This window comes from Talpa europaea, assembly GCF_964194135.1.
Source record: "Talpa europaea genome assembly, chromosome: 8".
Lineage (NCBI taxonomy): Eukaryota > Metazoa > Chordata > Mammalia > Eulipotyphla > Talpidae > Talpa > Talpa europaea.
Genome location: NC_140075.1, coordinates 98,945,589 through 98,961,545, shown reverse-complemented (window position 1 = coordinate 98,961,545; position 15,957 = coordinate 98,945,589). Strand labels below are relative to the sequence as shown.

The 15,957-nt window shown below is 46.8% G+C and overlaps 1 protein-coding gene across 4 annotated transcripts; it reads right to left on the bottom strand.

Moving 5' to 3' along the window:
• DCAF4 (DDB1 and CUL4 associated factor 4) lies at window positions 1-14,849 on the bottom strand (the record flags this gene model as incomplete). Of its 4 annotated transcripts, none has more annotated exons than XM_084240958.1 (12): window positions 14,771-14,849; window positions 14,216-14,373; window positions 13,447-13,529; window positions 12,173-12,275; window positions 10,186-10,329; window positions 9,333-9,382; window positions 5,481-5,560; window positions 3,406-3,504; window positions 3,215-3,312; window positions 2,231-2,404; window positions 1,744-1,858; window positions 1-194 (listed from the first exon to the last, which is right to left on the bottom strand). In XM_084240958.1, the coding sequence occupies exons 2-12, from the start codon at window positions 14,264-14,266 to the stop codon at window positions 1-3; spliced, it is 1,191 nt and encodes a 396-aa protein (XP_084097084.1). In that variant the 5' UTR covers window positions 14,267-14,373; window positions 14,771-14,849. The 4 variants fall into 4 exon arrangements, with proteins under 4 accessions (XP_084097084.1, XP_084097085.1, XP_084097086.1 ...); XM_084240959.1 differs by having other exon boundaries at window positions 2,231-2,419; window positions 3,242-3,312; window positions 14,771-14,816; XM_084240960.1 differs by having other exon boundaries at window positions 14,216-14,341; window positions 14,771-14,791.
• Window positions 14,850-15,957: the final 1,108 nt, after the last annotated feature.

The window sequence follows — 15,957 nt, the reverse complement described above, 5'->3', positions numbered from 1 at the left end:
TTAGCTGTAAGAGAAGCAATAAAGGTCCTGCTGAACGGCCATGAGCAGCCCTGGCGCTCCCTGGAAGCCCCCTAGCCGAGAGGAGAAGGCCACGCTGGGGATGTCAGACTTGGAGGTGGGGTGTGGGGAGGGTATGGTTCTGAGCAGGTGGGCATCATGGAGGCTCCAGATTCTTGTGTAGCAGTCCTGGCCCACTAAGAGAGAGACACATGCAGGTCAGCAAGAGAATTCGGAGGGCAACATGTATACACGTGGGCATGTGTCTTGCTGCCTACCAGCTAACCCTGACTCCAGGTGAGCAAATACAAGTTCACAAATGGAAATTATTCCTATTGATAACACGCACTTTTTGAAAATCAAAGTTATGGGCCATCCTGGTGCTCTAGAACCCATAATTAGTTGCAGGTATTCAAAGTGACAGGATGCACTGGCTGGCTGTGAGACACCTAGGGTGGTTCAACTTGGTGTCGAGGGCTATTCAAGAGGGAGCCAGGTCCACTTGATCTAGACCATTCTATTTATGAAATAGTAGCCCGGCTGATCTCTGTGATTCTTAACATCGGGGGCAAACCAGGTGGCAACTGTTCCTGGAGTTCTTTCTCCTTATGATTCAGTTCATAAGACCATTAGCCTTCAGGGTTCAGAGGTCTTCACGGGAAAGGGGCAGGCAGACCTTAGGCATTCATGGATTTCACATTTGTGATGCTGAAATAATTCTAGGACCACAGGAATGGTCAGCCACGGATGAATTCAGGCTGTGTGACCCACCGATTACTGCAGCCAGCCCACTACTCTCATTTGCCTCATCAAGGCTTACCTCTTTTCTATTATCCAGAACACAGAGGCTCTTCTGAGATGAAAATGTGTGGGAAACAGACTTAAAGAAGTTAATAGCAGGTGATGGTGAGAGCAATAAACAAGCCTTAAAAAGCTCTAACTATATGCATCTGAGACAGTTTCCCGCGGAGTAAGTGCTTTCTGTGGGAATATTAGCAAACCTGAGGTCTGAGAACACCTTCCTTATGTCAGGGGCCTACTGTTGCACATCAAACCACCGATCTTTCATGCTATTAAATATTCTGTAGCTCAGAAACATAATCTGTGATCAACTTGTAACTCCTTTCAAGGGGATACAGTGATCAACAGCTCTGCTCCTGTTCCATGGGTCGTGGTCTACTGGAAGGCACTGCAAGGATGAGGAATCAGTTCCTTTACAATGAATTTGTACCTTGTGCATCTTGACATTCTGAATACCTGCAGCCAGTTATGAGTTCTAGGGAGCCAGGATGACCTATAGCTAGATTTTCAAAAAGTACACATTACTCACTGTCATGCACACACATTGAATTATTTAATTTCTCAGCATCCTCTGATGGAAATGTGAGCACAAAGAACAGGGAGCTCAAGTTTTTAGAGAGGATAGCTGCATGATGGGGTAAGGGTTACACTGAATGCTGACCTGGTAAATAGACTTGGGGAACTCAAGTCCCCCAAGCAGCTGTACTTAATTGTATCTGAAGCAATGTTTGCTCACTAACCTGGGAACAAAGGGCTGTCCAATTGGTGGATGTTTAAACTGTTGGTTACTAATATCTAACTGTATGTCCCATCTACTCTCCCTGTCCCCCAAAGTCTACATTCCCTTTTATCCAGTTTTGTTTTGGAGGAACTTCTCCTGCTGTTTATATTGTTGGAGGCCCTACAGTGTAGTGCTTGATGGATGGAGTCTCCCCCCCCAAGTACCTGCCACCACAATTCCTTCCTCCTCGTGCACGTGCAGGGGTAGGTAGGCATACTCATTCACGTGACCTTCATACTGCCTTATACACTTAGTGGTCCTCAGGTCCCAAAGCTTGATCTGTGGGAGGAAGCACAAGGGGCCATTAAGGAGGGCTCAGCAGGTGCTCTGGTGACCCCTATGTGCAGAAGTCAGGGAAGGGCTCGAGAGGGTTTCCAAAGATCTTTTCAGATGAAGGCAATCTAAATCTCATATTTCTGAGCCCTAGAAGCCCATCAAAACCACAGAACCAGTTTTGAGTCTGTCCAGGCCAGATTAGGCTCCCAGTGGCAGCCAAGTTGCTGCCCTGCACAGTCTACAACTCTCTGGTCTCCGGCGACCATCCTGCTGCCTGCTTCCTGGTCCGAGGGTCTCCTTTTCAACAGCCCCCCTCCACCTGGAAGACTCTGGCCACCAGCTCTGGTGGCTTGCAGAGGTCAGTGGTACTCCTACCGCTCCAGCCATGTCAGACGCCATCAGGCATTGCTCTTCTTGGAGGATCTGCACAGAGGTCACTGCTGAGTCATGGAACAGGCGGGTGGCCTTCCAGCCCTTGCCATGATTTCGAGAACGCAGATCAATGGCAAAAATCTCCCCGGAACGACAGCCGTTAAACAGCAATGGAGTCTGTGGAAAGAGGGCCTGCTCAGTGCCTCCCTGTAAGGCTGAGAAGGGAGTGCCCTCCAGAAATACTACTGCTGTTTCATCTCCACTATCCTCGCCCACAAGAGGTGTGAGTGGATACGGCTGATCAGGGCTTGAGCCTCAGTGCAGTTGGGAGGAAGATGAGTCCCTGAGAAAGGGTGAAAGTAGACCCTGTGTGTCCAGCAACACTGTTCCCTTCCCCTCACTCTAAAGCCCAAGGGACAGTGTCCTTTTCTACAAGGAAGACGGCTGAGAAGCTGGGGTGAGGAGAGAGGAAGAGAGAGCAGAGATCCAGGTTAGACAGGGGTCCCAAATAGAGTGAAGAAACTGGAGTAATAAACTCTGCTTACTTCTGAAAGCAGGCCAGCAGACTCCTGCACACTTTTAAAGAAAGGTGGTATTTTCTATGGGGCAAGTCTGAAATGTAGTAGTGACTAAAATTTTGATTTTTAAATTTATATAATGGGCGATGTTAAAGCTGTAAGTGAAACTACTAAATACTATGAATTAGGACTTAAAGATTAGAAAACCTTGATCCTGCTCACTAAACCAAATACTCAAGAATTGCTAATAACTTAGTAAAGCCAGATTAAGTCAAGCCTTTCTAGATTAGCTAATGATGCATTCACTTCAGAAATATTCACAAGGTAGCCCATGAATCCTTTCTGATGCCTGCTTTGATTCTCTGTAAAAGGGGCAGGAAGACTAGATGCCATACAAAGGAATCCAATTTTAATCTGGCAAAATTTCTACTCTTGGAAACTTTATTGCTCCCTTCCCAATCCAACCAACCATGAGGGCAAACTGTTGCGTCAAGACATCACTGCTCGTGCCAAATGACTGCCGCTGTCCTGTCACCACGTTGGTCACCAGGACCCGCCGAGACAAGCCTAACAGAGATCGGGTGGAGAGACCAGTGTCACTGACAGTCTAGGGACTGCTAGACTTGGGGGTAGGGGCCTAGGGAGGCAGCCATGGCTCACCTGTACTGAAACAGTTATTTGCCTGGATGTTCAGGGACCACGCACAGGACCAGGCTCCTGGGATTCGAAAACTGCAGAGCATGCCGGGCCGGTCTCCTGCTGAAGGAACAGTAAATGTAAAGAGTGGCTGCCCCCAAGGGGGGAGTTCTTCCCTTCATGCTGCCAGACAGTGACTAATAGATTTTTGAAATCTCTAGAATTAGCTGCTCAGAGGAGTCTATACTCTGGTTTTTGTGGTAGCAGAAAAGAGAAGTACCTGATTCAGATGTGGTTCTCTCTCTCTTTTTTTTTTTTTTGGAGTTAATAATGGTTTATATCGTTATTTGTTTAAGAGGTATAGGAGCTCCCCCTTCAGGTGTTGGTACCACAGCACCCATGAGCCAGCTTCCCACAGTTCATCCCTATAGTCCACTCTGTTCCTGGCCCACTTTGTTCTCACCCCTTCCCCTCTAGTTGTCTCAGTTCTATAATCACATTTCTAGGGTTTGTTGTTAGCTTAATTTCATTTGCAAATGGCAAGAGTTTGTCTTTTTTTGATAGCTGAGTGGTATTCCATCCTGTGTGTGTATATATATATATATATATATATATCTCTTCTTCCTGAACTACTACCATATATTTGGGCACTTGGATTTTTCTATGGTTTGGCTGTTGTAATGGTGCTGCAATGGACACAGGGGTGCATGTTTCCCCAGAAAGATTATTTTGAGAGTAAATGTATGAACTCTATCCTGACTTCCCAGCAGTAGTGTTAAAAACCCTAATAGTTATTAGGGAAGCAATATGGTGTCACAGGTAGTAGGGTTTCAATCCCAGATCATACTCTTAGATGTGTGATCTCAAGTAGAGCATCTTTTAAAATCAATTCTAGGGCCTCCCCTGGTAGCGCAGGTGGTTGAGTGCAGTGCTGTGAAGGTGTCTGCAGCCTCTGCAGTGCGGGTTCATGCGGCCAGCCTGTAGAATCCCGCATGGCGCGGCAGACCTATCCTATCTCAACTGCTGCTCCCCTCAGCAGTGTACTTCGGTCAGTCTGCCTGTTCTGTTCCCCGCTCTGTATGGTGAATCCTCTCACCCTCCCGAGCATCTGGCCTGTACCCCAGTTCTTGTATGCATGAATAAATAAATCTTAAAAAAAAATAAAAAAACTAAAATCAACTCTACTGATGAAACATAAAGGATTCAAATTTTAAGTATATTGTTTAATAAGTTATTGGAGCAAATATAGCCATGTAACTACCACTCAGGTTAAGAAATTTAGTACCCCACGATCCTGCTTATCCCTTTCCAAAAATTCTAACTGTTCCCTTGAACGGAAACACTATCCTGACTTCTAACACCATAAATTAGTTTTCTAAGGTAGATTTTGAAACCCCTTGCCTCAGTTTCCTCATTTGAAAATAGTGTTAATACATACACCTGTCTCATAAGCTTGGAGCAAATGAAATACAGACACCAGGCTAAGAGTGCATTCCCTCTAATCCTCTAACCCGGTAAAGTGGGTATTACCTTCACTTTACAGAGGTTTAGCAATCTGTTTAAGATGCGAAGGTCAGTGCTGGGATTCACACCAGGTCTGCCTGTGTCTGCATTTTTAGAGGCCTGACACTTGTCTACCTGATGCTAATTATCTGAAAGATTGAAAACTGAATATCCATAATATTGCCAGGAAGGAGAGGTACAAATGCCTCCAGTCAGAAGGCAAGTACCCTGTCATATGGCAGGAGCTTAGGAGCCGTTTTCTGAAGGATGTGTATAGGTAGTCCAAGTATTCTGATCTATGTCAGTTACACATACTTCTGTTGGAATAACCCAAGAGCGGTAAAATGGAGGGGCTAGGTAAAAATGCTCAAGTGTCGAGGCTAAATTCTGGCCAGGTTTAAGGAGTCCTCTGCAGGTCTTTCTCTCTATATACCCTGCAGATTCTGACTGGGGTTTACCCAGTCTGTGTTTTGCACCCCTCCCTTCCAAGCCTTTGTCACTGAGCTTAAGCCGTGTTGGCTGTAACATCTGGGAGGCAGAGGACAGAGACCGCCTTCAAAGTGCACCTCCTTATCCAGAAGAATAGTAGCCTGTACCTGGGTGACTGCTGACGAACAGCGATGCTGGGAGCAGGGTGGCACAGCCTGGAGTCTCTGCAATTCCCATAAGGCAGAGTCTGGAAAAGTTGTTAAGGAAAGTCAAGTACAAGGCTCTTCTCTGGGAGGAGAATGGGCATTAGTACCCTTTAAAAATTCTTAGAATTAACACCCTGATCTAGATTTAACACATTTAACATTTTCCACAGTTTGAGACTTGTTTAAAAGGGGGGGAAAAAAACCCATCACATATATGTCCAAAAGCCTCCCTTGATCTCTTCCCAATCCAACTCTCTTCTCCCCACCGAGAAAGAAAACACTTCTAAAATTGGTCTGAGTTCTGGGCCATAGTATCTACACTAGATGGTATTTATCCATGAGCATATAAAGAGCTGCTCATGTTTTGAAAACATTGGTAAATGGCATCACACAGAGTATCTTCTGCAACTTTACAACCTCTACTCTCTCCTAGAGTCATCTTTATTGATGTTTGTGGCTCCAGCTCATTCATCTTCACCAAGGAGCATTCCTTTGCATGACAATACAACTTATTTATCCAGTTACCTAATGAGGGACACTTAGGCTGCTTTCGGTTTTTTTCTGCTCTGCTGCTGGAAGCAGCATCTCCTCCTGTCACCCAGTTTCCCAATCCAGAGTGGGAGGTTTCTCTAAGGCATTGTTTATTAAACCCATGGTAAGAATTTAATTTCATACTACACCATGCTATATGAGCACAAATATCTGAGACAGAAGTTCCATAAAATATAAAGTATTTACTCTCACTAAATATAAAGCCCTGATATTCTCTACTCTCTTTCATTAAAAATATGCTGTTCGGTAAATTAAATTTAATGGTCTGAGAGGTGATGACTTGCTTCAGCATCTCCACTACAGCAGAGTCACAGGCCAGGGAGGTGCATCTTCAACTCCATGACGTGGCTGTTACTCCAGTCTACTTACATCGACTCTTTTCCACATTCTCCAGTGCTTGACATTATCAGACTTTAAAATTTACTTTATCTGTATGGATATGAAATGACAACTCATTATGACTTTAATCTGTATTTCCTTGAGTGTAACTGGATGTGTTCATTTATCTGATGACAGTCTTTATGTCTTTATACATTGGCCTACTTTTCTTTTTAAAGATTTATTTATTTATTTATACAAGCACTGAGTACAGTCAGAAGCGCGGGAGGGTGAGAGAATGCATCAGAGCCTGGGCAGGGAGCAGAACAGGCAGAAGGACCGAAGTACACTGCTAAGGGGAGCAGCGGGCGGCAGGAGAGGTCTGCGCGCCATGTGGGACCCTCGCCCAGAGGCAGGGGATTGAACTGGCGCTGCAGAGGCTGTGGGCAGCTTCGCAACCCAGCGATCAACCGCTGCACCACAGGGGAGGCATTGGCCTACTTTTCTACTTGTCTTCTGATTGATTGGTTTCCTCTCCTTTTCTCCAAACTTTCTAGACATGTCTGTTTATCCCCATACCCTTGCCTTTCTTTCACTTTTTTACCCAGGTCTCACCTTCATCTTTCCCAGGAAATGTTCTCCCCAAGGTCTCCAGTGAGCCTGTACTTTCTAAATCTGATGAAAACTTTCCAGTTCTGTTCCATGGCCACGTAGCACAATTTTTAACTGCTTTTTCGTAGCTTCCACAACACCATTCTCTTTTAGTTCAATCTCTGGGCCTTCTTCTGACTCCAAGAAGCAGCCACCTAGATCCCAAGCATCTGAGATCTGTGCTCTTGTCCAGTCCTGCTCATGAGTTCACACAATCTCCACTGCCTCTTAGCCTCGCAGCAGCCTTCCATCTAGGTCTCACCCTGGCCAGTCTATCACCTATGCTGCTATCTAAGAAATGAATCCATGACCACAATCCTCAAAGTGTACCCCATAGCCCCGAGGGCCCACTCTGCAAGACGCTGCCTGGCCAGAGACATTGAGGTGGCCAAACCACGCTGCTGCTAGACATGCGAGCCTCTCAGCTCTGCCCATGGCAGCTCCAAGCCCTCACTCCCACTTGGGAATTGCCTCTAGAAAGGCTGCCTCAATTTCTCTTTCTCCCTTGTATCCTAATGCCTTACAGATATCACTGATTAGACCAATCACCTGCTGAGCTGCCCATCTCCAGCACCTTGAATGGGGATTGTAAATGCTTAATAGATGTGGAATAAACACACATAAACATCCCTCCTTGAAAGATGCAGATACAATTACACATATTTACAAAGCAATTCAGCAACATTCTCGACCATCTATCTGAATGTGTGATATGTATGAATGTCCTGTTGCCTTCGGTGGTAAGCTCCATGTTGAATATTTCTAGTATAGAGGCTGCTGAAATTATAAATGAGAACTCTGCAGCTGGACAGCTCAACGCCTTCCTCAGTAAGCCTCATTTGCTTCTGGGTTTGGAGGGCAAGGATGTGAGAAGAATCCTTACCCAGGCGCACTTTCAGTGGCTATGGCTGAAACTTTGTATGGAGCTCATGGGGACAGTAATCCTATGCCACAGGTCAACTAGAGCTCAGAAAGCATTCAACCTAGTCTCCTCCCCTGTTTTGGGGGAAAAAATGCAGACCGCAGTTCTGAACAAGATGTCATTTTTGTAAGGGGAGAAAGTTTTGTGACCTTCAACAGAGGGGGCTGGTGCACGAAAGCCTGAAGATTAACTGAAATGGCCACCAGAGGGCAGCTGCTCCCCCAACTCAGCACACCACTCTTTGAACCCAGTTCTATGGATTTTTATCCTTGCTTTACCCCACTGAGAGAAACATGAGAAAAGCCGTATTAATTTTAGATCAGAAATGAGGGTGAGGTTCTTATTTTCTTTTTTAAGACTTTTCTCCTCTGACGTGATCCTCACAGTAACAGGGGTCCCATCACCGCACAGAACCCCACTGAAAGGAAGTCATGTGAAAATTTCAATTTACTGAATATAGTTTTCTGTGTTTTAACAAAATTTATAATCGGATCTCTAATGTACTTTAAGTTTTAAAATCCTCTGAAACAGAGGGTGTAGAACAAATTGAATAACAATAACAACAACCACCACCTGAACTCCATAGGTTCTGACTGGGCTGCCATTATCTGTTGGGGACCCAGGAGGTGCCAGGCACCTTCAAAAATGTTAATGACCTAGTGAAGGCTCAGGAAGCAGGGATTAGGGACCACTGGGTACATAGTTTCAAAAGCTTATTTATTTTGAAAATAAGCCAAGGCCAAGACTCATTGACATGAGGTCTTGATTTTGGGTCAAACAATATTACTCCCTGAAGCAGGCGATGGACAGTTGTCCTGTGCATTAAGAGCCCTCAGGGATTCAAGAGAAAGGCCCAGCTACCCTGACACTACCCTACTGTCCTAGTGTAAAAGCCCCGACGGCACTGGGAAGGCAGGCCAGAATGAAGTGGGTTCTAAAAAAGGCTCTCTCTGGCGGGGAGCCTAGGTCCAGGGCCTAGATGACAGATGTGTGTTCAATGCCAAAAGAACCCCCTTCTCTGGTGCCGCCTGAGAGGCCCATCATGCCCTGGGAACAATGTAGCTCCTGGCACCTCCTTCCTGCTGTATTCCACTCCTAAAGCACTGACTCAAGTTCCAGGACAGTGTCTGGCACATGGTGATGTGTACACAGTGACAGGAGTGTCATCACAAGGCCACAACTACTTCTGTGCTCTGTGGGAACCATGGTTTTCTACCCAGGTGCACTGCTCTTTCTTAAGGGGCGAGGTGAGCATGAACAATGATTGGCCCAGGCCTCTGACCACTAAGATGTCATCTCACCCCACAGAAGCGCAGGTCTACATCTGGGCATAGCCTCCCCACCAAACCTCTTCATCTGCCAAAAGATACAGAATATGGGAGTCCAAGTGGTTCAGCGAAGCCCAGCATACTGAGTTCACCTGGTGAGGAAGCACACAGCAAGAAGAAAAGAGTGGTTTGACTGCCAATTCAAGGAGAGAAACAGACAAGTGCTTTCTTGAAAAATAACCTGGACAATTTAGACTTGTGACTTTCTTCAGATTTTGCTCCTTGCAGAAGGCTGTAACAAGCATTCTGAGCACAGGGAAGCTCCTTGTCTCATCAAATAAAACTTTGAGAGGGACAGGGAGGAAGGACCCCCCAGGCCTGGGTCCCTCGCCATCAGCATGGGCCTCACAGTGGATACCTGGTATACCCTTGGGGAAGGGGTGAATTCTCTGCAATGGCAGAGGACAAACCCAACTCTGAAGACATCCTGTATCTCACTTCACCCAGAAACCATCCTCAACCTGTCTGGTGGCTCATGTTCCAACTGAAGAGAAAGGCACAGGGTCTTACAGATGAAACCACCATTTCACTATAACAGAAAGGTTGGTCCCTAAACAGTGAGCCTACTGATGTTAAATGTCAGCAGTGGTCACAGAGTGATTGATGCAGCATCCTGGTGCATTGGGGGGACCCTTCACACAGCCTATCGCACCTGCCTTCTAGGAACTCTGCCCAGGCAGGGGAGCCTTCAGGTCAACTCCCTCTTCCTGGAGGGAAAGGCCTTCCCCGAACTGAATTCATTTATCTTCCAAGACAAGGAAACCCTATGGCCCTTTTCTTCTCGGGATCTAAATCTTCATGTTCCCAAGGTAAAACGAGGTAAGGAAGCCCTATGATCTTCACAAAATTCTCTCCTATATGCTGAATTTGGCCATCTAAGGCCAAGGCGATGTACCTTGCGGTTGGTGAAGTAGAGGTTCTCATGCACTTGCACCTTGAGTGAGGGGGTCTTCAGACCATGCAGGCTGATGATGCCATACTTGGAGCCTCCAACTTTGACATCATTCACTGTGAAAAGCCGGCTGCTGTTGGTATCCGCCTGGAGGGGAAAGTGGACCACAGGTGACTTCCAGGTTGAGCCAGGAACACTGCCTAGACCATCTGTCCATCTCTCTGGGCCCCATATTCTGTACCTTCTTATCCGGTAAAAGCTCCCATCCACAAGCAAGCAGGAGATGACCTAGCTGTCCCTTCCTTAGCATAGGCATCACCGGGCAAAGCTAACAGGAATCTGATTTCACAGAGCAGTGACGGGGCATGACCAGGAAGGTCTACTCAGAACTGGGTCTTGTAGAGTTCCAATGCTATCCTGAGGAACTGTTCAGATGAGTCACAGGGCAATAGGGCAATGTTGCCACTGTGAAAGCCATGTGGTGATGTGGAAAATGCTAGTTATTAACTGTCAGAGGGTAAAAGGAAGATACAGAGGAGGAGGTGGCACTATGAATACCACCAAGTTAAAAAAAGAAAAGACAGTGCACTGAAGAGAAATTGTAATAGAAAAGATTGCATTCAGATGTGGGTTATTTTTAAGATTTTTTCATTAAAAGAGGTGGTTAATAATTCTTTCAAAGCAAAAACCTTATATATATTATAAATACATGAATACACATATACAAGGGTTTGGATGCTGGTGAAACTCAGTTTTCAGGTTTATTTTGGAAGACTAGTTACATTCCTGAAGAATCATTACCAGTGACTAGAATCAGATCTGAAAAATTGGTCGTTGGCTGGCAAAAAGCCATTTCCAGTCCTCTGGTCACAGCAGCTAATAGGTTATGGCAACTTTGTGTGATGGGGAAGATTTGCCAAGGGCTAGCACACAGCTTTAACAAGTTGAGATGAAGTGTGAGGACCTGGGGCGTGGGGAGCAGGCTCAGGCTATACTAAGTAGCATGTTTATCAGTGACCTCACCTGACCCGAGGAAGGATATTCCTGAGGAGAGCCCACTCATTAATTCAGGTCAAATTATGCTCCAATCACAGAGAGGGGTAAAGCCACAGGAGAAAACATGAGTTCTAGCCTCATATAGGGACGGAAACTGTCCAGTCCTCCTGGGGCAAGACTGAAAGGTCGGCTGTAGCTTCAGCCTCCAGTCTATTCAGCATGTCACTGGGGTGAGATTCTCAGTTCTGAGTTCTTCTCACTCTCCTTGGCTTTCTCTTGGCCTCGGAAAGGACAGAGATTGCTGGGCAGGCCATCGTGCTCTCCTGTGGCTTCAAGTTTCCAGTCTAGCTGAGTGGTCTGGTTCCTCCTGCCTGCATTGAAACCTCTGGACCCTTTTCTAGTGCCTGGACTCAAGTATCTGGCCCTGGTTTCCAGCTAGATCTTTCTCTGCCCAACAGCAGAGAAGATATGCCACTCCCTGCAAGTGGTGAGATGGAAGCGTGCTGGGTGTGCAAGCCCAGGAACACAGGCATGCAGGAAGGAACACTAAAGTCAGGGACAGCAAGCAAGGGGAGTGGAAGCTATTGATATGGAAGGACACTGGAGCTTCAGGTCTGGTTACCAAATCCTGCCCAGTATGGGAAGGATTGGAAGTCCCCCCGTCCACTGGTATCTTTTCAATTTTGTACAATGCCCAAGGGAATTTTTGTGATGGTTCTCAATCAAGGTGTAGCGGGCCCAGGTGCTAATGTCAAATGACAGAGCAACAGTGGATGATGACAACAGTTACAGCATACCATGCATGCCTGCCGGCTTAGCACCGGCTAACAGGTAGCCTATGAATGCTTGTACTAACCAGAGGATGCTACCTCACAGTGCATGGCAACTCACTTGTACACAACCAGGCTTGATGAAAGTCAGTGCTAACCTCCTGAGCATCAGGGGATGACCGCCATACCCCCGGCACCCATGGCCACAGCTCTCTCCCACTCACCAGTATGAGGTTAAATCGGTCGCTTGCCAAGGCAGAGGGATCCGAGCTCTGAATCAGGACCTTGTGCCTCTGCATGCAGCTCACTCGCAGTTCATGGGCTAAACTGCAGAGAGACAGAAGGGGCAGGGAGGGCATGGATGCCATAACTAGGTTATTCATGAAGATTCAGGAATTCTACCCTGTCCCACCCACTGAAAACCACTGCCCCAATCAGCCCTCTCCATATTTCTTAGCAACGGGGGTTAAGCAATATCCCAGATAATCTCAATGTTAGAACTCTTAGGAAAACTAAGACAAAGAAATGAGTGGTGCATTCAGAGGAAAAATAAGTTAGAACTGGAGGCATCTGCTTTGAGGTCATCTAGTACAAACTTCTCTTTTGGGAAGACATAAGAGACTAAGCCTGAAACAGGAATCCGCAAGCCGAAGGGCGCCCGGCTAATAAGAGCCCAGGTATGTGGCCGTCCATCCTACTGCCCCTTTTCCTCTTCACATCCGGCTACTATCCACTAAAGACAAAGCATGTCTTGGGGTGAAGAATGGGTCTAAACTTTTAACTCTTTCCCTCCCAGAAGGAAGGAAATAAAGGAGAGGCATGTCCCACCTGCCCTGGCTGAACCCTGCCACAGTGCTGGCCTTCCCTGAAAGCAGCCCTGCTCTGCGATGGGAGCTGTGTCCTCTGCCAGCCACCCAGACTCAGGTGTTTCTTCACCTTCCCCCACACGGCAGGAGGTGGGGGTAGAACCTTGGCCTTGGAGTAAGACACCACCTTTTCTAACTTTACCTTCCTCCACTCTGAGCCTCAGTTGCTTCTGGAAACTGGGAGAAGGATCAACCTATCTCACAGGGTTTTAGTAAGATTATTACAGATCACAGTTACTTCAGGTTTACCAACATACATCCCCCTAACGCTCCATTTTTGGTGACAACTCAGAAGGGGAAGAAGAAGTAAAAAGCTCTCGGGAATGAAATTTCAGGACTTTCTATTTTTAAAATCATTTAAAAGTAACATAAAGGAAATATGAGAAATTTCTACCAATCTATCTTCCTAGGTCCCCTTCCTTCTCTCTGGCCTCCTGCAGGAGCCTGTCCCCTTGCTCTACAGGGAGAAGGATCTGTCAGGGTTGGCTGCAGCAGCAAAGGTGGGCTGTGAGCTGGAACCCCTCCATTGTGAAGACTCCTGAGTAATTTCATGGCCTAACATCAGACCATGGAAATAAAAAATAGGAAAAGAACAATCAGGAAGAAAATGTAACAATGAGGCATTGTCTTACCGGGAATAACTGGTAACGTTGAGAAAACCCAGCTTGCTTTTTTGTAGCAAGGAAGATGCATTAAATCCCATCCTGGCTATTTTCTAAATTGAAAAAATAAAAAAAGAAAGAAAAGACTCAGTGAGGTTTTTTGCTATGAGATAATGGAGAATGTTCTTAGTATTTCACAGGATGCAATGACTTAACAGGTACTAAGCTGGCACAAATTATATGCATAAAAATGTGATGGTTTCCTTTGCTAAGTCTCCTCAGCAAGAGGAAAAGTTCACCACAGAAAGTATGTATACTGGAAAGCTGGTCAACACCTCTCTTCAAGCCCCCCATTAGCTTACACCCTGGAGAGATAAACCCCCAGGCTGGCGAGCACAGAACACACAGGTCTGCATCTGCTTTCCACTCGGCCTAAGGCAATGCTGGGCCAGGATATTCCATTCTGTTGACCCCATAAACCACAGAAATATCCTGGCAACTAATGCCCAGAAGGGATACCAGAAACCCTCATGTCCAAACCACACACCTGGCTTTCTATTTAAAATATACAGTTACTGAAATTGTGTCATGCTGCTTCCCAAGAGCCCTGGGGACAGGACAAATCGTTAGAATTAGTGATGGAACTTAATAAACAAGAGGGAGGAAGTCATTTCTTGCCTGTCCTTATTCTCTTCATCAGGTCCTGTGGGGAGCACCCTGACAGTGCACTGTGTTGAGTTACAGGTATCTAGCGGGGATGTGGGCAAGAGCAGAGTGAGCAGGGGGGTGTGGTGCCCACCTTTCTCTGTCTGTCCTCTTCCTCTAGCAACTGCAGCCGCTTGCTCTCCATTTCTTTGTGCCGGATGCTCTCCCTCGTCAGGGGGTTGCAGTTGTTATGTCCCGGAAGCAAGCGGAAGTAGCGATTCTTTTCAGAGTCAAAGTAATACCCTGGTAGGTCTGCAGTCCAAGGAAGGAAAATCCACCTCAACTCACAACACTGTGACCGGGCCCACGAGTAATGGATTTCTGTGGGTGGTCTACCACCCCTCACGCCACCTGTCTTTTCAGAGGGCAGGAGGTGGGCTGGCATTGTCAGTCACCATCCCGGGGCCAAGGCAGTCCGGAGGGAGCTGCTGGCCTCAGGATCACAGTTCTCGACACACCCAGATCCTCCCTTTAGTTTTACTTTGCTGCCAAAATCTCCTCCAAGGCAGGGAAGGGCTAGTGACACATGCAGTTACCCAAGTGAAGACACAGGGCAGAGGAAGAAAGGCAGTCAGAACAGACAAGGCAGGAGGAGGCCTCATCTTTCCCCACCCACAGGGCCAGGAGTCCTACATGCAGGTTGCCTTACCTGGCACAGAGGAACTCCCAGCTGCGCTGGATGAGGTGGATGGGGCCTCATCGCCGCCAGGGACAGCGGAGTCCTGGGCGCTCTGCTGTGACCCTGCATCACGCCTGCCGACACAGTCATGTAAGCTGCAGAGAAGGCCTGAGTCCCACTTATTCTCTGACTGTGGAGTTCTGCAGCCCTCAACCCTGGGCTGATAACTCAGGGAGCACTGACCTATCATTTTCTTTGAAAGCAGTTGATCTGTTGCAAATACACTAAAGGTAGGACAAGGTTTTGGTGCCTCTTTTTTTTAAAATTTTATATATTTTTTACATCATTTTTCATTTTTGCACAATGTATGCTTTTTCATCTTGGTTATAGTCCCCATTGAATTCCCACCCCCCTTATTTTGACCATAATCCCTCCACCTCCTGACACCCCGCCCCGTAGTGTGTCTCTGGCTTATAATTGCTTGTTGATTTTGATTTTTACTTTATTTATTTTTTTTTTAGAGGCATTTTTATTTATTTATTTATTTGTTTTGTTTATACATGCACTGGGTATAGTCAGAAGCGCAGGAGGGTGAGAGAATTCACCAGAGCCAGAGGGGGGAGCAGAGCAGGCAGAAGGACCAAAGTACACTGCTGAGGGGAGCAGCGGGCGGCAGGAGAGGTCTGCGCGCCATGTGGGACCCTCCTCCGGTGGCCGGGGAGCAGCCGGGGATTGAACTGGCGCTGCAGAGGCCGCGGGCAGCTTCGCAACCCAGCGCTCAACCGCTGCGCCACCGGGGAGGCCCTGATTTTTACTTTATTATAATTAGTCTTTCTCCTGGTCCCTTATTTAGGTTTTCTAAATTCCTGCTATGAGTGAGACCATCCAGTATTTTTCTTTTTCTTTCTGACTTATTTCGCTGAGCATGATCCCTTCCAGCTCCATCCATGTTGCTGCAAATTGCATGATTGGTGCCTCTTTTTTAAAGCAAATGCATGTCAGTCAGGCTTTGCTGCCCTCCCACCATTAGGATTGATGATGGATCCTTGTGGTCCTGAATGCATGCCTGATGGCGGGCACCTCGAATACGGTGTGGGCATATGTAGATGGGATTCACCTGGGTTAAGACTGGGCTTATAAGGGCGGCGTCACGGGGGTACCAAGAGAGCAGAGAGCAGAAGAGAACGACAGAGTGAGAGAAGCAGAGACCACTAGAG